Source organism: Pyrgilauda ruficollis, unplaced genomic scaffold, assembly GCF_017590135.1.
Source record: "Pyrgilauda ruficollis isolate IOZ18807 unplaced genomic scaffold, ASM1759013v1 scaffold10, whole genome shotgun sequence".
Taxonomy (NCBI): Eukaryota; Metazoa; Chordata; class Aves; order Passeriformes; family Passeridae; genus Pyrgilauda; species Pyrgilauda ruficollis.
Genome location: NW_024508101.1, coordinates 3,508,084 through 3,530,089, shown reverse-complemented (window position 1 = coordinate 3,530,089; position 22,006 = coordinate 3,508,084). Strand labels below are relative to the sequence as shown.

Here is a 22,006-nt window from a genome sequence, read left to right as displayed (position 1 = left end):
ATGTAGCTTAAATGCCACTCACACGGTGGTTAAAATCTACCACCGTGAGTTGGAAGAGAATCCTTTGCTCCTTCCCTGGAGGCTGCAGACATTTCCCAGAGATGCTGGTACAGATACCAAATGCTTGGGAAGCATCCGGCTTCCCTGCTCACAGACAAATGCACTTCGGCGGTGTTTCAGACAATACAATGAAGTTTAACCTCAGTGACACCAATTCCACCAGGTTCAAGCAAACTTCTTTGCCTTACACAGGCAGTGGACTGAGGGATCAGGGCTGAAGGAAGCATAACATGAACCTTTTATGTATTTTTTTTAGCAGAAAACTTGGATACTAAACATCATTTGCTCATTTTGACATCTGCAGCAGTGCTCTTCTCTGCTCTGCTTCCTTTGGGAATGGTGTGCTTGCATTAAGGTATAAATCTGGGACCCTCATTCTCCTAATCTCAGGTACACCCAGCCTGCAAAAACGCAATGTGCTTTTCCATCACTGTTCTGCCTCAACAGTCTCCTTTTCTTTACAGCAGGAGCTGAAACACAAGTTTCACAAAAGCAGAGAGACTCCCACCAAAGTACCTGGTAAAAGAAATCTACAATAAAGGGTTTTTCTCAGGAAAGCGGATTTTTAATCTAAACAGATGTCTCAAAGGCTACCATCTCAATGACTGACATAAAATACCTGATAAGCTTATAAAAGAACCTTGAATGATAAAGTCTAAAGAAGCTGACCTGTTAATGGGCAGCATCTACAATGCCCACTGCAAAACCAGGACACAAAGCCTTTGACAAGCTATTTCTTCACTGCTTAAAAAACAAAATCCACCACAACAGCCTCACATTCAGCTTCTTTTAAAACACAGGTTCTAGCAACAAAATCATCTTCTGTATTTCTTTTTTCATGCCAGCAAGAACATCAGGTCATATATTCCCCTTTGGTCCACTCACAGGAGAGTATCATTGCCCTAACACAGGGTCTAAGTTTTCTGTCAGAATTTTACAGACCACAAAGTTCTCCATGCAGATAATGCTATGCTAATCCTGTATGCACATATCCTCCACACCACACACAGGTGCACAACAAACCTGCCCAGGTTCCAAGTGATCAGAAATCTTTTGGATCCTGCAATACATTATAACAAGCATTTTACAGAAAGCAGCAGCAACAGTAGTACTAAGGTTGTGATGATCTGCTGGTTTAAGTTCAATAATATCTACAGTAAGATACAAGCTTAGTCTAAATCTATCCCATGAAGTTGAAAAATAGGCCCTCAGACTTGCATGCCTTCTTTCAAGGGAACCACAAAAAACTGGAAAAATTCTAAATATTCCACTCATTATTGCAATCACAGCATCTCTCAAATTCTTTCAACCTAGGTAAGACATTCTTCTATCAGCTGGACTGATTTTTGTACTGATTTGAACTTCCCCCTTTTCACACCTGTTAGGAACAGCCCACCCACTACCCAGGTCCTGGCAGGAAAGGTTCATCCAGATGCCTCAGGACAGAGAAGGGAGAAGACTGGAAGGCAAACACTCCTGGAAAAGCAGGAGCGAAAGAGGCTGTGAATAAGTAATACCTGCCTACCCACTGAAGCACACTAATTATAGAGAATAATTGAACAACTGCTTTCCTTACTCAGGGAGGTGCAGATAAGAGGCATGGGCCTTCTCATACCTCAGATGGGAGTTTAAAGTGCTCTCAGCTGGCAGCAATGCATAGAAAAAAGTCACCAGCTGTGACAATTAACAGCTTCATTTTAAGTCTCTTTTGTTCAAGTAACTCTTCCACTCAGACATATTACATGAAACAACCCTTCCTCAGATTTATTCAAGGCACACAGCTACAACCTGAATGTAAAACCCATAAGGCCCTTGATGTTGGGAAGTAGCCACACTGTGTCTTAATGCTGTGGAGTTAAAGGTGTAAATGGACCAGGGGTCCGGTGGCCTCCTACAACCCCAGCAATACCTCACTGTATCAATTCATTCTATTTAAAACCAGGTTCTCAGGGAAACTCAAAAACAAAGCCATGCACCAGCCTGCAGAGGAAAGAGAGAGATGTCTACAAAATGAGCTGCTTCAGGACATGCACAGACATGTGAAAAATGACCTAGAACTTAGGGTAAGCAGCAAATCCTTAAATGAGATGTAAAGTAAGGTACAGATAGATTTCATTTAAGTAGTTGTTTACTAGCAACATTCCAGGAAAAATGTATTTCAATTAACAGACCTATGGTGATTTTATCCAGTCTGTCCACTCAATCAGTGTTCCTTGGAACTGGATGCATGGTGGGAATTGAATCTCTTTGTGGGAACAGGTGTGAGCATTTGCTGGAGCTGTGTGCAGTTCTGCATTACCTCTGTTCCAAACACAACACAACCTTCATTAAAACCTCTCTTCATTAAAACATTTCAGTTGTGAGATTTTTGTGTCACTTGCTGCCTGAATTTGCAAAAAAAAAAAAACAACTCCCTTTTTCTATAATACACTTTACACAGAGGCTAAAAAGAGATTGCTTGCATAACAAGTCTTATGCAATTTCCCAAATAAATTTCTACCTTTGTAGGGGGGAAGATTATGATGACTTGAAGATTTTCAAGGCTGCAGATTTGGCTTCAAAAGCTAGGAGTCCACATGCCATTCAAAATCTTACTGATAATTATTGCCACCACATCACACCCAAAGATCCCATCTGGAACAGTCATCCACTGTGTAATAACAAAAGACAACCTGACAAAATACACAATTTACCACCAGAGTATAGTCTCTCAAGAAGAGGCTGACACCAGCTAAAGAAAAACAAAATCAAAAAAAGATCAATAAAACACAAATTCAAGTTTATGAACCATCTTCAGCCTGGAATACTTTGCCAGAACAAATACAGTAGTGATCGTCTCATGTGGCAAGCCTAGACTAAGAAAAAAGCCCACTAAAATACCATGCAACTGAAAGAATGATCAACCTGAAGATGTTTAAAAAACAAACAGCCTTCACACTGTAAACAAACAGGTATTTTAAGTCACAAACAATCCAAGTAACTCAGAGAGCAAAAACAGAAGAATGAAGCCCAAGCAGCAGCACAGAGAAAAATAAGAAAGCAAGAGACTTGTCTAACAAATTTTGACAAATATTTTCACAGGTTTGAAAAGAATTTTTCTTCCCCTTAACATTTTTGTTGTTTTTGTGACTTGGCCTTTTCTCTCCACTGGTATTTCTCTGGTCTCCACTCAGCCCCCAGTGCACAGGGCTGGCAGTGACATCGACCCTGCTGTGGAACAGCAACAGCCTCCTGCACCAAGCCCTGCTCCAGCTGAGATTCCTCCAAGCAGGAATCTCAAATCCCCACCCAGGGCACAACTGCAGCCTTGGAGCTGCACTGGGAATATGCTGGAAGTGTCAGTGATCCAGAAAGGAAAAGAAGCATTAAATTCATTTTCACTGAAAACTGAAGAGGTCCACTGCAAGTTTCAGATCTTGGAGGCCCAGGGGGTTTTCAGCAACAGCTTCAGCTGGGTATCAGGGAGCAGAAGAGGAACATCAACCCCAGCAGAGGCAGCATCCATCCCACCAGAAACTACAGGCATTAAATGACACTTTCACAACTGAGCTAATCAGCCTCATTCCAAACAGAAGCTGCATTTATCATCTCAGAACAGCAGGCTTTTTTCTTAATTATCCAAGGTCAGTGGCAGTGAATATTGAGCAAACTGACTTGGGGGAGCAATGTAGATAGAAACCAGGAGGGCAGGCAACCTTATATTTCATTAGCAGTAGCATCCCATTTTAAAATAAAATAGCTCTTTTAAGAGAATTACTTTCTAATTAATCACCAACTAATCACCAATCACATTTGGTAAGGTACCTTGTTAGAAACAGAAATACGAAGTTCTGTACCAGAAAAATTCTCCCTTTTTCACACAATCACATAGGTTGGAATAGACCTTTAAGATAGAGCCCAACCCTGCAGTGCCAGGTCCACCTCTAAACCATGTCTCCAAACACCACACCTACACACCAGCTAAGAGAAAAAAAAAAAAAAACATTTTTAGCCATTGAAGTGCAAAGGTTTAAGACAACTGAAGTATTCAACAGTCAGCTAAAGGAAGAAAATTACATTAATTTTTTATCAATTCACCCAGAATTAGAGCAACACCTCAAAATTTTGATAACCATCTCTGTGCATAAGCTATTCACAGACTTTAATATAAAGAACTTAAAAGCATTACACCTCCAATCCAATTCCTACAAGACAGGAGGTCTGAGGTGCACAGACTCACCTGCTGCCTTGCTGAAATACACAGCTTTGCCTGACAGGTTCGAGCTTGTCACAAAGCAGAAATTACTCTGGAAGGCTCAATAGCCATTTCAGCTCCCCTAAAAACACAAGTGGTTAAGGGCTGACAGGTACTGCATAGCAGAAAGGTGTTGCATAATTGCCCTGAAATGTCTATTCAAAAACTCCACAACAGAAATGTGCATTATTCTCAGCAGCTGGGGAGTTTTTCATGTGGCATCCATAATTACACAGCAGCCAAAGATTTCTGTAAGCACAGAGGCAAAGAATAGTTCCAACAAGTGTAACACGAGCAATGTTCTTGGGTTGACCAGGGCCTGATGAGAAGGACATCAGGGAAGAGGAAGGGAAGGGGAAAGGTGCAGAAAGATGTCTCCACAAGTCTCGTGAGGAACTGACACATCAGCAACAAACCTGCCCTGACCAAAATCATCCTGGGACAAAAAGCACCACCCTTTAAATGCACAGTGGTCCTCAGGCAATGCAGGGATTGCACAGGGCTGTGTTTCTTTCCAAGTTACATGCTGGCTTCCTAAGCTGGTTGGGTACATTATATAACTATTAATTACACCGCTGTTCGGCATGCTTTTAACTGCAATGATTCAAACTGCTTCCAGGAGCTCACTAATCCAAAGCACAATCCTCTTGACAGCAACTGACAGATTCAGAATATTCAGTTCTAGCTGAAAGGAAGACAAATCAAACCCCTCATCTGTCTGCTGCAAAAAGAGCCAATATTCCTGCTGACCAGACCCACAGCTCCATCAGGGGCTGGGACACGCTGTGCACAGGACAGCTCTGGGCAGCAGCAGGAGCCAAGCTCTGCTAACACAGCAAAGGAAGGCTTCTTCCCAATGGCCACCTTCAAATTTATAGGGAAAAGACAAAATTGGGTCTGGTTTGCATTTCCCCAGAGGCAGCAAAAGGCTTCAGCCATCAGCTCCTGGATCCAGCAGAACTGGGCTCTGCCCTTCCCAGCCACTGCCAGCCAGGACCTTCCCTGCAAGCTCCAACACAATTCTACATGCATTATTTATCCCTCCTGCTAAGTCATGCAGTGGGATAATTACTTAACTATTGTAATGATATTTTGCAATGGCTGTACTCTGTTATACTGATTTTTGTGAGCTTGCTTTTGCTGCATGTTTTGAGAAAAGAGCATATTTTCCTGGAGTATAAAAAAGCCCAAGTCTGATTCATTTCAAGCCTAAGAGCTGGATGTCAAAAGTGAATTTTTAGAGTTATCAATGTATTCTTAATTAAAACAATGTTAGTATATTATTTGATTTCTGCTGATTCTGCTAACAACCACAGAAGACATGTTTATTCATTAATCTAATGAAATTTGAAAATAGTTATTAACAATTTGTACATGTTAATGACAAAGTTTTTCCTTCTAATAGAATGATGTTTTCCTTTTAAAATTCTTCAAGACTTCAGTTAGCATAATTACCAAACATCTGAAAGCTGAGAGACTGGCAACATTTTTATTAACAAACTTAAACTCAAGTCAAGACACATTTGCATGTCTTGCTTACCACCACATTAAACTTCAGTGGGATAAATGCTCATCTTCAGAATCAGAGAACTGTTACCATAAAACACAGTTTAGAATCAGTTTTTTCTATATACTCAACATGATGTAAGCTACACAGCAGAGCAATTAAACAATTATTTATGTCTCCCTACCCCCAGGATGCTCTTCAGGCTATGCATGATTCAAGGTGTACTCGCAGCAGTTAACAGCATTTCAAAAAATTCAACAGTCCCAGTAGTTCAGAACTGGTTGGAAAACTTTTTCTGCCTGGAGCCAGCAATTCTTCCAGGAGGAACGTCACTTTAAAAGCTGTTAACAATAATACCCTGAACTGGCACAAGCAGGGAAAGCAGCAAGTCACGATAATCAACCTGTCTTACCTACTAATAATCTGCTGGCTATACAAGCAAAGACATGGATACAACTCCAGGGAGAGGGAATGTAATCTTTTTGATACAAGTGAGCACATGGATGAGGCTCATTGAAAATTGTAGCTCTGCAAAATTTGGTGACCCTCTTGGGTTTTTCTGGGTATTTTGTTACATTCTGCTTGAAAACAAGAAAATGTCTGGTCACAGAGGTGCTCTCTTTAAAAAAAAAAAAAAAAAAAAACCCAAAAACAAACAGAAAATAACCAGATCCAGAATTGTAGCAGTCTCAAAAAAATGTCTGGTCACAGAGGGGCTCTCTTTAAAAAAAAAAAAAAAAACAAACCCAGAAACAAACAGAAAAGAACCAGATCCAGAATTGTAGCAGTCTCGGGCTCTGTTCAGACTTTAGAGGCTCCAGGAAGACCAACAGCAAAGAGTAGTCTGAGGAGTCCTCTGCTTACACGGACACAGAAAACGCTATTTCCTGAAGTCTTTGTTTAGGGCTTTATTCAACACATTTCTCGAATCTTTTTTATCTATTAAAAACATCTACTTGAACAAACAGTCTTGGGAAAAAAGCAAGATCACAAAAGACAACCATGTTAAGTTTCATGTCAACTTATTCCCTTTTTTTCTCAGTGCCTCAATCCCAGAGGCCTGATCCAGCCCTTGCAGCTGACAGCAAAGTGCTGCACTGACTTCTGCAGCCTCTGGACATGACTCAAAAAAATCAATGCAAGGAGCAAAAGGTCACATTCTCCCCAAGCATCAACTACCTGTTGAACCAAGACAGACCTGCAGATGCCAGCACACTCGGAAATAAAGCGACCAACTGTTATTAAACTCTTTTCTAAACACAATATCTGTATTCCCACACACGTGACTAAATAAACCTGCTCCTCACACTACACCTTTGTGGGGAAAAAAAATAAACCACTCATGCTTGTGACAGCTTTTATAAACAAGTAAGCGCAGTACACAGCTGTACAACTTCAGAGTTTTGAATTCAGAGTGCCAGTGGGAAAGTTAGTCTGGCTTAAAACGCAAAAAAATGGCAAGACAAGAAAACCAGAGAGATGGAAATAAAACCAAACTACTGCTCAGTGCTATCCTTCACTGTCCCTGCACATTAGGGAAAACCCTGAGAACTATAACAGGTACATTATTGCAGATCTTTTTCCATTACTTGCTTGACACGCTGGGCCACTGGCAGCACGAATGCCTCTTGCAGGCACAAGAAGTGAAATTGTCCTCAGGTTTTACATCTTTGTAAGTGCACAGGCTGAACATGAAGGTGTGAGCTCCCATGCACTCACAGAGCAGGTATGCAGCACACAGGCATGATGATATTCTACCCATGTTCTGCTTGTCATTGATTTTTATACCAATTTGTTAACTTGTAATTGGAAAAAAAATCATCCCCTTCTTAGAGACAGAACAGCTTTTCCTCACCAGAAAGTTTCACTGTTGCTTTTTTGAATGCTGATTTAGGTGTCTCAGCCCAGCAGAGTAAATTCCTGACGTGCACTTGTACGTTCCCAGCTGATGGAAACCAGGAACCTCAAGGAACGCTTCAGAGGTCTACAGTTCTGAATGCAAACGTGTGGCCCCAGCTGGCAGAGGTGCTGCCAAACTGTCACTGTCAATAAATCATCTAATGAAGCTCAACATTTCAGTTTGAGCTCTGCTATTCCAGCCCGTCCCTGCAGACAGCCCCACAGTCCCATGGATGCTAACAAAGCATGTCTCGGATGCATCAGATCTTCTTGACCTCAGAAGTTAAGCAACTTACAACTAACTTGACTCACATCCGGCATTAAGTACTCCTAATTAATGACTCTTAATTGCTGCCAGAGCCCTGTATTCCCACACCCATGACAAAGCATGCTCTGCTAACCCAATATGTAAAATTGCACAACTCTGACAGCCTCATGCATTTAGTATGACACAGCTGAGCCATTCCTTTTCAGGAGCAAAGACATCACTGTACATAGGAGAAAAGTGTACAAAAAGTACCTACCACACCATTCCAGCAGCTCAAAATCACTTGCTTACCTACCACACCATTCCAGCAGCTCAACATCACTTGCTTTCTGGCTGCCCTTGCTCTTTTTTTTAACCATTATCTATACAGTTCAGAGAAAATAAGATAAACACTGTTTGTTAAGTCTGACTTCACATACAGTTTTTGAGAAGACACTTCAGTACCTAAAGTGCCTCCCAAAAATGAACTTTATCTCCTACAATCTGTATGTGGACTTCATAGTGCATTTACTTTACAGATAGGTAAACGTATGCAGGTGAGTTACCTAAATGTCCAGATTCACAGCAAGTTAAAGCTTTTTTCCCCCAAAAAAAGTCATGTCCAAGCTGCCAGGCCCCTGCTCACAGTGCTGGAGGGTACAGAAACACCCACCAGAACATCCACTGGGAACAACTTTGTCCTCCCAACATTTCCAGCTTCCGTGCGTGCCCTGTTGGAACTGACCCTCTCTGGACACAGACTCTGCTTACACAAGGTCTGCAGCCTTGTATCCCATAACAGGAGCACTCCTGCCCACCTTGAGGGAAGTCCATGCTTGCTCCTGATGGGATCACTGCTGTGCTTCCCAACAGCCCAGAAAGGAGCAAAGCAGCCATGGAGGAACAGCAGTTTGCAGGTTAACTCACCCTCCCTGGGCAAAGCTGGGTGATGCCCAGCACACCAAGCTACCTTGAACCCAGCTCAGTGCAGCTGCCGCACAGCAGCACAGCCCCAGCTGTCCCGGGACAAGCCACCCTCCCTCACTGCCTCTTGCTCTGACAGAAACCCAGCGCCACCAGACTCTGCTGCAGTAACTTCTGCAACCCAAGGGCTTCCCTTTCAACACCTCTCCTCCAATTAAGACCCACTGCCCTTCAAATCAGCCAGCTGCCTGTCTCTTCTCCACCAGTCAAGCTACTTTTGTGTAAAACCAGTAAGACACACACAACTCCCCCAGAATAATTCACCATTTTTACATGATGCAGGTTTACAAATTGCTAAGACTATGCTGAATCACAAACATTTCCTAAAGCTTATTAATTATTTCTGTTAAATTGATCCACACCCACAGATAACAAATGAGAACGGTTTTATTTCTCCTCAAGGCACCTGTAATAACGGAGCAATGGCAGCAAACAGGCACCAACCAGCTCCCTGGCCCTATTAGCATTACAGAGGAAAGCCTCCCCTTCTGCTGCTAATGATGTGCTCTACCCTGTATCCCCAGGAGACAAATGACTGCACTGGCTGATTGACTCCATCACAGGGCCATCATCCATCAATGTATTGCCTCTCTTATTGAAATCTCATCTCAGGAAGAGAAAGTGCTCTGTGCCACTTCCGAAAAAAACAGTGAAAGCACTTTCAGAATAAGAGCTCCAAGATATATAATGAGAGCCAAATATTTCAGCAGAGACACACATTTCCAGCAACCTGAACAGATCAGCATGCTTTGTCCACCCAGGACAAATAAGATTTATGTCCTTCTGCTAAACTAGATCTTTTTTCTTTTTAATTAAACAAAGGAATGAAACACATAGACATAAATTTCTTGATCAAATTATAACACAGACTGTGAATATAATCACACAGATTAAAAATGGCATCCCGAGGATATTTAGCTAGCTGACTTGCTAAAGGGTGAATTCCAGCATCTCTTACACAGGCTGAAATCACATTAACATCATACAAGCCCCACTGTCACCTGCAAACAGAAGTGAAAGAAAACATAAATCCTTTCATGTATTTGTTTACCACACAGATAACAAAAACAAACAAATAAAAAAGGCAGCAATTCTAGTTCATTAATAAACACCTCTATAATTTATAAAACACTGCACATATGGGACTGGGGTGCAGGGAGTAACCCACACTCTCCACTCACTGGGGGCAGTTTTCTAATCAACTTTACACCACTGAAGCCACCAAATCCCAGCAGTTCTGTATCCTCTGTCCACATCCCCAAATCGACCATGTGAAGCTGCACATGAATTACCCACAGTTCCACATGCACAAAAATAATTTAGTTCAGATAAAATATTTTAGATTATGATCAGTCTCACTTCTGTCTACTCAAAAATATAAATCTGAAGAAGACAGCTTTATCTCAGGCAAGATATTTCGTCTCACTTAGCACCTCTGCATGTTACAAACAATTCATTATAACTCTGAAATCCCCATAAACAATCTGCTCGAGAAAACATGTCTAAACATTTATTCCTTGTTTAGCCCTAAATAAAATCCAAAACTGACTTGTTTTGCTTCCATTTTATTTAGAGACAACCAATCCGGTAAAATCCTAAAACGAAAGTTTTTGGAACTTCTGAACAGAAAAGGACCTGGGTTTGAAGAGATTCTAAAGATCTCCTTGTTCCAACCACTGTGCCATAGGCAGGGACACCTTCCACTATCCCAGTGTGCTCCAAGCCCCATCCAACCTGGTCTGGAACAGTTCCAGGGATCCAGGGGCAGCCACAGCTTCTCTGGGCAACCTGTGCCAGGGCCTCAGCACCCTCACTATGAAGAATTTTTTCCTAATACCTAATGTAACCCTGCCCTCTGTCCAGTTTGAAGCCATTCCCCTTGTCCTGTCCCTTCACACTCTTGCAAAAATTCCCTCTCCAAATTTTCAGCACCCTGATCCTTGTGGCATAAGGGTATGCTCCACAATCCCAGGCCAGTGTCTTATAAAAGACCACATACAGTTCAAATCAGGTCTCCTGGTTTCATGATCCATATTTTAGACCCCTACAAGCCCTTTCCCTTGTGAATTTCCAGTATTATTTAACAGAAGATTGGCTGTGGATGTACTTTGAACTTTCAGAAACACAGAGAGAACTTCAGGAATAAAAGCAACACGCAGTTTTAAGCAAATCATTTTGGGAGAACTTGAGATTCACATGATTTGGAATACAATGAGTTATTGAACAGTCAAACAAAACCCAGTGGGCCAGCAAAGAGAAGTGACGATTTTCTCTCTCACTTATATTTGAGCCAGTCAGAATTACTATCTTTCCCATGTTTAACAGGCAGTGATTTTGCTGGTGTACCAATTAGCACTCTGCTACAAAGAACATGCTCCTAATTAATAGCTGGTTTATGGGAAGAGCAATGTTAAGGATCTGGTTGTACTTCCAGATGCATCAAAAAAGTGCAAAAGGAGCTCTGCTTGATGTAAAGGAAATCTGTCTGCACAAAGAGACAATCAATGTATTTAGCATATGTCAGCTATAAAAGGAACTTACATAAACGTAATGGAGGCATTTCCACATTATTTCTGTAATCCTGGACATCTGCTTAGGGTAGCATGGATGGGCTACTCAGTGTTCCTTGTCTTTTTTTTGCTGTGCCCGTAACATAAAGTGGCAATAAGGGAAATTTGCCCTCACCTGTCTGAAACAACTTTAAATAAACACTCATAAACCCTCCTGTAAGACCCCTTCCCTCTGGAAATGGCCAAATTTCTCCTTTTACCTTGTGAAGAAATAGCCCAGTGCAAAGAGACAAAGTACAGCTGCTAGACACAGCCACAGAGAGAGTTTGTATGAATCCTATTTCAGGTCAGAGCTACACATTATAAAACTCCAGCACACCTTGCAAGTGACCTACATTGCAGGAGTGGAACCCACTAACCTACAGAACCACCTGAAATCCCACAAAATAGGTCAGTGGGTTTCCTCCTATGAAGAATTCCCCAGACAAGGAGAGATGCACATGAAATAAAGGACAAGCAGAGCACATGCTTTGCCTGATGCAGGAGTAATGTGTCTCACTCTGCTGCCATATTCCTGCAGACAGCAGGACTCCCCAGAAGTGCTTGTGAACTTGTGTGCTCCTCACCAAGGGACCCTGGAAGGACCTGTCTGCTTGTCCAAGAACAGTGGAGCAGGAAGAAAAGGAGCAGTGCCACAGCAAGGAACAGCAAGCCCACCAATAATGCAAAGCAGCTGGAGTACGAGTGACACCCGATTCAAGATCGGCGGTGAACTCGCCTGGAGTTATGGCAGGGGTGCTACAAGTTACAGCACAAAAGCCAGGTGCAGCCAGCCAAAACAATCCATCCAGCCCACAGCACATTTCTTCACTCCTCTCACCCCTCATGAGGGTCTTGGGTCTCATGCATTTTCTTCAGGGACCTAAAAATTCAGCCAAAACAGAGTCCCAGAGTGCTGCACGCTGCTGGGGAACACCAACACTGAGCACAGGACACTCAGCCAGGATGTCACAGGAGCAGAGGATGGCCACAGGGAACCACACTTTGCATCCAGCACCTCCCTCCTCTCAACTATCACTCTGGGCAACACTGCACACTGTCTTATTTCCAGTTCAACCAATTCCTCTCACCAGACAATCCTCACATCAGGGTGCAAACACACCCACCAGCGCTGCAAAGGCAGCAGCAGCTGATGGGATCATGAAACAATCAGGGCAATTAAGAAAGGCATGCAGAGAAAGTTGCTCTGCATTCCTCTGCCTACCAGTTCCCCACAAGGACCTGTTGGGAGCCAGGGGTCAGCATCCCAGTGGACTCCATGTCTGCTCACAGCAATAAAAGAGAGCTGCATGCCCTCTCCTCCTACACACACATACACACTTTGATTTAGATTCCCATCTCCCAGAAAAGCAGCCTATGGAGGAAGGGAAAAATGAATAATATCCACACTGCATATTATCAGTGATGTCTTAACATGCTCAGTGTCGCAGTTTATCCATTAGATCTTCAGAGAGTCTCCACAAGAAATCAGAGATTAAACCCTACCACCCACAATTAACTTAAAAGTACTCTACGTAAATATTATCAACACCCCTTTTCCATGCTGAAGATTTTATTATTTATTTTAACCAAAAGATCTTTTTATCCTAATAAAAGAAAGAAAACAACCAGGTATAGCTATTGTTACTTAGTAGGACATTCAGGAAAAAAAGTGGTAGAAGCAAAGTGAGTCACAGGAACCACCATACTCCCTACTGAATTTGCCACCCACAGCTTCTCAGGTACCCAAATCTGACAACCATAGCAAAGGGGTATTGCCTTGGTGCTGCACGTCAACACTGAGGATTCTCCCTGCTGAGAATGATTTCCCAGAGGTGCTGAGATCTAAGAGAAATCCTGGGGTGATGGTAATGAGATCATTAATCAGAGCCAAACACCGCAAAGAGCAAATCAGGACACAACTCTCACTTCTTTCAAACAGCCAAAGTACAAGACACAGATCTTATGCCAGGGTTATGCTTGCACCAGGCTGACAGATAATAGCTGATCTGAAGCTGAACAGCTTCATCTGCTCAGTTGAAGACTCACAGACTAACTCCAAGCTAGTTTAAAAAATAAGTGTAGCATGAATCTGTACCAGAAGTCAGTTCATAACGGATCAATACTCCAAGCCATGTGGCTGAGACACATGTGGTTCTGCAATACAAGTCACAGATTCAAACTTGGTGTGCTGTCAAACCACAGCCCCAGAACTCAGGGTTTGCTGTGAACCATCAGCATTGTCTGCTTGTCAGATGGTGTTTGCTCCTGCCCTTGGCTCCTCTGCCCTGGTGGGTTTGCCAGACCTAGCAGCAGCACTCCCCAAATCCACAAAGTAACAGGCACTTTTAAGCAGTGCTTGTGAATAAGGGATGAGACATAAAGGATCTCTAGAACTCCTGGCATGAGGACAAACATTTTGCAAGTACGTATTGTGCATTCCAGCAGTACCCAGGCAGAGTTACACTGAACCCTCCCCTACCCAAGCAGTTCCTGAAGGGACACATCCTCAGGATGGGGATGCTCCAGTGGAACACTGCCACAACTGCAGTACAACCCATGCCTCACTCCTGCTAATCCAACAGCCATTTAAATTCAGCAATCAACAGGAAAACCAGGGATGATTTAACAATAGATTTAAACAGTCAAACAGTAAAACAAATATTCCAGAGTAAAAGCACCAACATTGCTGCCACAACAGCTTTTTTTTAGACAAGTTACATATTCCATTTTTATAGAAATTAGGCCATCTCAAGGCCAGCTATGATGCTAAATAAAACCCACCTTTATGCAAGAGAAAGCTAACTAACAGGAGAGAACCAAATTAAACCACTTGGCTTCCAACCTACCCCACAGCCACACATCACTGCAAGAGTTTTCAGAACAGTCCTGCAAACACATGGCAAATACGCAGGGCACATATTATTTGTATGGAGGTCAGGATCATAAGCCTGATCCTTCATTCCAGGAATAGCAGGACTATCTGGTGCCTATTCTGGTCAGCCCAACTTGGATGCAGAAGAGAATACTTTTCCATGGTGGCATGGACAGTAGTTTGCATCCTTCAAGGTGGTAGTTCATATCCTGCAAACATGAAAATTTTCTGCAGAACTAAAGGGAAACAAAGACCAGTATCTGAGGGTCCATACAAGAGAATTCTGTTTATAAATATAAACAGTTTTAGCTCAGCCTCCCCTCAAAAATAAGGATGGCAAGAAGGTGAAGCACTACTGTCATCAGACCTTGGGCACTTCACAATGAAGTGTACATGCACATCACTTGAAGCAAACTCCAAACCTTGTACTTCAAGCATACAGGTATTAGCAACAAATAAAACAGAAATGCTTACTCAATTTATACTTGCAGAGGACACACACATTTCAACTCAATTTTGTAGCAAAAGCTCCCATTGTTTTGTTAATTTGCATATCAGACATCAATTTGTTGCTTTCGCATTTTCCACTGACTTTAAGTGCATTTCTCTGTACTTAAGGCACATTCATGATAAGAGGATGTGGAGTTTGGAAAAGAAAAGCATTCATCCCAAATTTAGAGAAAAATTAACATCAGAGAAGCTCCACCACATCGTACCGCTTGCCTATTCATCCAAAAAGAAAGTTTCAAAAACCAGTTTCCCTGAAATCATAAGGAGGGGAGCAAGTATTCTTCACAATGAAGTCTGAAAACAATCCCAGGTAGAAACACTTACAGCCCTGCCTGGGAGGAGAGAGGAAGTTACAAGAGGTGTACAGGAACACAATATATGTAAACTATCAGAGAACCAAAGGAGAAGAGGAGCAAGAATGCCACTAAGAAAAACAAACAGAAACACAGAGCCATCACCTACCCCCAAATAGGAACTCACAGGAAATACGAGGCCAAATCCTGCCCTCACATTCTTAGGAAATCCAAAGTAAACTTTCCTTCCTTGTTTGAAGAAGTAATGGATATTGGAAAGTAACATGCCTCTGTAGAGCAAACTTCCTGGCAGTTCCAGTCTTCTCCTGAGTGCAGGAGCTGGTGCTGCTACACCAGAGCAAACCACCAGAAGAGCCACAGGACACAAGCGAAAGTGGCGACCAGCACCAGTTCCCTGAGCTGTGACACCAATAAAAATCTCCAGGAAAGGAATAAGGCCCAGCACACAGCTCCCCACTGCTCACTCTGCAGCCAGCTAAATCATCATCTCACCCAGCTGAGCTCTGTGTTGAACAGAGCTGCTGTCTTTGCCATCATCCTCGCAGAAAGGAAACAGTAAAAAACCTCATCATACTTGTCTAAATAGAAAGTAATAAAAGTTTAACCATAAAATAGCAAGAATCCAGGTGAGAAAAGGAAGTTAGTGACATACTGTAACAAATCCAGTATTCAAGTGCTACAGGTTTAATATAATCTTTGCACAACAATTCTTCAGAGATGGATTTGACCTAATTTTTATTTAAAAGTGCACCTGAAATATTTATAAACAGCTCCTTGAAAAAACAGTCGAGTGCAATTTAACTGTTTAGCCTCTACAATGATTTTGACTTGGCAGGTCAACTCTAAAACTCACTTTTGTGTGAAGCTGCTTTTAGGAGATCCTAGGGAAAGGAGATAGTTGGATCTGAGAAGATAAAACTTCTAACTGCTGCCAGCCACCCCTCCCACACGCCAACAGACTATATTGAGTCTGAAAAAATATACACACGGTGAGAATTAGCTCAGGGCCTCACCAGTTCTTAAATAAGAGAATATTTATCAGCCAAAGTAAATTCCACAACAAATAACTGGCTTCACAGCAGAGGGAGGGGGGAAGTAGGTCATACCAGATCTTAAAAAAATCCCTGGGCATGCTGTGATTGCACACAATAATTTGATGAAAAACAGTTGCCTCACCATGTCTTTCACTACTTGGTTGAGTTTTTTTTAAAGTGAGTTTGATAAATTTCCATAAGTGCTACTGAAATAAGTCACAATGAAGCAAGGCAGTTTTAACTGTGGAAAAGTGTCATCAACTTGTCAAATTGCAACTTAAAAGTCAAGCTCATCAGACACCTTATATTTCAAGTAATAAATTATCAATAATAACTCATTAAGTATCTTTACATCAGTCATTTAAAAAATTCTGAATAATTTCCAAGCACTGACTTGTACATCACATACTATAAAATTCAAAGTAACACCACAAATAGCTCTGACCTCCCAGAACTTCCCAGTACACAATGCTCTCTCACAACACTCAATCACTCCTGCTTTCTGTTATATTTATTCATAAATTATACAAATATGCAAGAAGACATGATGGGCCATTGAATATTTTAAATACTTTCTCAAATTCTACAAACAAAAGCCATTTTAAAAGCAGCAAAAATGAATAGAAAGCTGATGAATTAAATGAATTAAAATTAGAAGCCATTCATAAGGGTTCATTAAAAGCTAAACAGAATTACAATGTTCTAGACCCGAGGATCACATCTGCAAGTAAGGCTACAGCTCTTAACCTGAAATCATCGACTGCTATTGCTCTTAATGGCCCTTTAAAAGACAAACCATCCTACTACTGCAACAAACAGTTTGAAAATTATCTTTTAAAAAAATAAAAACGTAAGGGCTTGTGAGAGCAGGCTGCTGCTCTCCAAATGAACAGCAGCATGGTGGCCAATGAAAATAATAGTGTCTGATACAGGATAGATCCCATCTGGGCTCCTACATTTTATCAGGGCTCAGCTCCCGCTGACACCCAGGCACTGGAGTGACACTGGGAGCGTGTGGGGACTGCACGGCCACCTCCGGAGGAGCAGATCAGCACCAGGCACCTGCAGGAGCAACACGCTCCACCTGAGCCTAGCGGGAAGCCAAGAAGGCAGAAACCCGCAGGAATCAAACGTGCTGGGAAGGTTCAGCTGCACAGCTAAATAAGGCTGAAGGAGTCAAGAATCAGCTCCAGGTGCACAAAGAGCACTGCTGTCCCAAAGCTCCGCCTAACTCAATGCTCTAACCATGCTATTTACCGCTTTAAGTTCAACACCTTTGTACGTTTTGTAAAAAGCACAGATACTTGTAGCTGATGTGCATCACAAAACGCAGAGTGAAGCACTTCAGCGCTCTGTTACAGTAACTCAGAGAGTTTCAATGGCCCGAAAACATGCTCTCCATTAAAAATGTAGGCACTTCACATTGTCTAAAGCACAGTGCGAACAATAACAATCCAACACGCTTTCACCTCCTTTGTCAATCAAGCCAAGACAGCCAAGTCATGCAAACAGCCTGCTGATGAGAGCACCTCAATACACAGCTGCACTCAAGGAAAACGACGCCTCTCACAATGGAAACCTCACAGACTATTTATGTGGCAGAGCACTGCAATGGGAACTCAAATTTGGAAGGTACGATATGAACAAAATCAGAAATCAACATGGTAGAACAAATCACAAAAAGAAAGGAAAAGCACAGCACCACATGCCTGCTTTAGCGACAACTGATACTGCCAGGACAAACTTTCCGAACCCTCTAACTGAGAAATGGCAAGTTTGGGGGCTTTTTTGAGATTAAATTAACTCCTGCATGTCAGACTCACCACCTCACAAAGACCTCCACAGTTTCTCAGAGCAAGGCAATCAGAGAGACCTGACAGCTAAAGCTTTCAAAAACCCGCACCATTCCCACACTGAGCACAAAGCCGATTCCTTTCTGATGACAACAGTCACCGAGAGATCAACATCTCAGGGAGAGAGTTGTTCTCACGGCATCTTTAGTTTCAGCCGTTTCCTTTCTCGCTCCCTAATCCTAAATCATTTCTACTTCTGTAGAAAACGCAGGTAAACCTCCACACAAACCACAAAAAAACATCTGACCCAAACCGAGTCAGAGCATTTCTGGCTGGCTGTGCATCTCCAAAAGGTTCTCTGTACACCAACAAAAAAAAAAAAAAAAAAGCACAGAACAAAAAGATTCAGGTTGCTGCCACATCCACGAAACATGTCTTCCAGCTCCAATTAAAACGCTTGAAAGAGAATTTTTAAAATCCGCAAGCTTTTGAACAGGGACAGAAGGGACCGCATCGGGGGAGAGAGGGGATGCAACCAGCCGATATCCAGGCAACAGAGAAAAAAATCAACAAGTCGGCGCAGCCCAGCGCGGAGCACGAGCCGCGCTCAAAGGTGCGGACGTACCTTGTGGAGGTGCCTTTCCTGACATCGCAGATGCTGCATTTGAAGGCTTCGGCGCTGTTCCTGAAGGTGCACACGCTACAATCCCAAAAGCCTTCGTCGGCTGCAGGTTTGGCTTGCCTTTTCGGCCTTGAGGAGGGGGAGGGAGAGGGGAAGCGTGTGTGTGTACGTGTGTGTTTGGGGAGGAGGAGAGAGGCGGCAGGAGGAGGAGAGAGAGAGGAGGAGGAGGAGGAGAGAAAGAAAACACACACATGAGAAACCATGTTACAGAGCCCCGAAACCCAGCGCCTGCTCGCACCGCCGCTCTCCCGCGGGGCCGGGAGCAGCCGACAAACCCCAACCGGGGCCGGGCCCGGAGAGGTGCGGGGGGCGCCGAGCTCCGCCCCGGCCCCGCCGGGCCGAACCCGCCGGGCCGGGCCGCCCGCGTCCCCCCGCCCGCGGCGGGAGGGTGGGAGGGTGGGTGGGCGAGTTTGCGGGCTGGGAGGCGCGTTCCCTCCTCCACCTTGTTAAACCTCCCTTTGTCTGGGAGCGGCGAGTGCGCGGAGCGGGGAGTGCGAGCGAGCGGAGCCGCCATGGCTGCGCTCGCACCGCACCAGCCCTGGCACCGGCGGCAGGCTGGGAGACACCGGCACTCCTCCTCCTGCTGCCCTTCCACGCTCCCTCCATCTTAGGAGCCTCCCTCACTCTCTCCCCGCCCGCGGCCCCCCCCTCCGCCCCGGCCCCCCGCGTACCTGGCGGGGCGGCGCGGGCTCGCCGCCCCCTCCCCGTTCGCTCCCTCCATCTTAGGCGCCCCTCGCCGCCTCCCCCCGCCGGGGCCGAGCACACGCCGGCGGCTGCCAGCCAGGGCCTACCCGCCGCCATCCCCACGGCCGGGGCCGGGGCAGAGGCGGCCGCGCCGCGCTCCCTCCATCTTACCGCCTCTCCCCGCCCGCCCCCGCGCCCCCGCTCACCTGGTCGGGCTCTTCTTGTCGCCCATGACCATGGATCGGGGCCGCCCCTGCCCTGCGCACAAAGAAAGAGGCGAGGGGAGGGAGGGCGGGGGGACGGGGCTGCCTCCGTCCAGCAGGCTCCGGCTGCTGCGCACCCCGCGCCGCCGATCCTGCCACTGCCAGGCTCCGCTCCGGACTAGCAGCGCAGCGCAGCCCGGCGCCCTCCCTCCTCCTCCTCCTCCCTCTCTCCCTCCCCGCGCCGCGCCGCTCCGGCGGGCGGAGCTGCTGCCGCGCCGCGGCCAATGGGGGCCTTCCCTTCCCCCTCGGAGGGTTCGTCGCCCGCCTGTCCCCCGGGGAGCGGGGCTGCCGCGGGCGGGACGGCGGCGCACGGGGGACGGCAGGCCCGCTCCGTGAGGGGAAGGGCGGCCAGAGCCGGTTCGCTCGCCCGGTGGCTGCGCTGGGAGTACCGGAGCGGCTGGGCAGAGGGAGACAACTCCTGCTGCGTGCCCTGACCTCGGGGACGGGCCCCCGGTGCCCTCACGGATGCCTCGGGTGCCACCTCTGTGAGTTGGCTCCAGGCTCGGGGTCAGGGCAGCGGCCCGCCCAGAGGCCAAGGTGTTTGGCCAGTGCTGCTGTAGTGCTGCTTCCAGAAATGTTCCCATCAGTCCCTCAGTGATCTATCGACTCCACCAAGCACGAGCTGTGCTTCTGCAAAACTCCTGAGGTGGCAAAACGTGACGTTCCTAAAAAGTGGCATTCTCAAAAACCGGCGTTTCCCGAAAAGCAGCAGTCCTGCCCTGAGATTCCCCACGGCCCCCTGGGGCCTGTGGAAGCGCTGGCAGGGCGGGCTGCGATGGTGACATGCCAAGCATGAGCTGTCAGTGGCTTTGCTGAGCCCCTTTCACATGAGGCTGCTTCCTCTGCAGCAGCCAGAGGGGATGGGGGCCGTGAGCAGCTGAGGAAGGATGGCGCAAGGGGTGATGAGTGAAGGCTAAAAAGTTGGTACAGCCACACACGGCTTGCAGCGCAGGCATTCTTTCTCTCTGCTGTTCCACTGTGCTTTTCACTGTGCTTTCCCACTTTCTCAGCGGTGACTAAGCCAGGCAAACATCTCCCACCAGTGAACAGCAAACTTCATCCCCAGGCAAGGCGCAGGGCAGACAGGAGGGACGTGGGCTGCACGGGGCTGTACCTGAGAGAGTGGTGAGTGGAGCTGCAGGGAGAGCATGGAGACAGTCTGGGCAGAGTTAATCCATGGCTGAGCACAAGGAGGAAGAAAAATAAAATTATTGCTTAAAAGCAAACCAAGGTAAGTGGCTTAAAGCAGGATAGGCACCTACATGGCAGGAGGCAACATAACCATGTCCATTAAAGCTTTAGGAATCTGAGCTCACAAGCCACAGAGGGTTTTTCCCTCCAGTGATGCCCATTTTAACAGTCAAATCATGCTGACAGAGTCACCTCCTGTATTTAAGAGCTTTGTGTAATCCATTTACCCTACCCAGCCCCCCCATGCCCACCCAGGTAATTTAACCCTTGCTGTCACCTCCACCAACCACTTTAATTTCCAGACAGACTTCCAGTGACTTTTTTTCTTCACCACACAAGTTCCTGAACAATACAGCAAGATGCAGACATACTCCAAGGGCAGAGTTAAGGTTGCACAATTATCACATGTAGGAAGTGTCATTTTCCCATTGCATCTGCTGTTTTCCAAACATTTTTGCTCTTTTAGATTATAGCTGTAACATTTGCTTTGGGAATCTGTGTGGGAACAGGAACTCAGCAGTGCTTGTGGGGTCTGGTAAGCAGAGACCTGGTGCGCAATCACTTCCAGACCTTCGTGACAATGGAGAGTGTGGGGACAAGAGCAGCACCATTCTTGGGGACAAGGTCAGTGGAGAACCCGAGGAGCACAGAAAGGCAGAAAGCACTGAAATTTTGACTTAAGCACGGTCCAACTCCCATTTTCTGCCACAGGTGTTTCCCTTAGCTCCAGTGTTGTGTTAAGCAGAGTGACAGCCACCACAGGCATACAGTAAGTTTTTGTGGAAACAGCAGGGAGCTGTGGCCCATTTTTAGAAAGCAGTTTATCTCCTCAAAAAAGTTTCAGCGTTGCTGTTTTCATAGCAAAAGTTGTTTTCTTTCCAAAAACCTACTACATCCTTCGTTATCAATTCCCCTGGAAACCTTCCTTCCTTGACAAATAACGCTTTCAACGTCATGTGTTAAAAACTTGGCAAGCCAAGCACAGCATGACTTCATTCAATCCCATACATCCATCAGGAGGTGATCATTCCCAGTTTGTTAAACAGCCTTCAAGCCACAGTTTGGGGTCTCTTCCTTCATGGAGGGTTCCAGAGGAGTGCCATGGCCACTGGTGGGCTGGTCCAGCCAGAACTTTTGGGATGTGTTGTGTCCTGCAAGCAGCACTTCCCTGCTGACCTCT

At 45.2% G+C, this 22,006-nt stretch overlaps 1 protein-coding gene across 2 annotated transcripts in view; it reads right to left on the bottom strand.

Moving 5' to 3' along the window:
- The window catches only part of LOC121352432 (RING1 and YY1 binding protein), a 42,155-nt gene extending 22,341 nt beyond the window's left edge, over positions 1 to 19,814 (bottom strand). Inside the window, exons 1-2 of one of the 2 annotated variants that reach the window (XM_041465389.1) lie at positions 19,579 to 19,814; positions 18,632 to 18,757 (exon numbers count right to left, since the gene is read on the bottom strand). In XM_041465389.1, the coding sequence (XP_041321323.1) occupies positions 18,632 to 18,757; positions 19,579 to 19,610 (158 nt within the window). In that variant the 5' untranslated portion in view covers positions 19,611 to 19,814. Of the gene's footprint in view, positions 1 to 18,631; positions 18,892 to 19,578 lie in introns of those variants that run through there. The other variant, XM_041465380.1, reaches the window with a different exon arrangement.
- Positions 19,815 to 22,006: the final 2,192 nt, after the last annotated feature.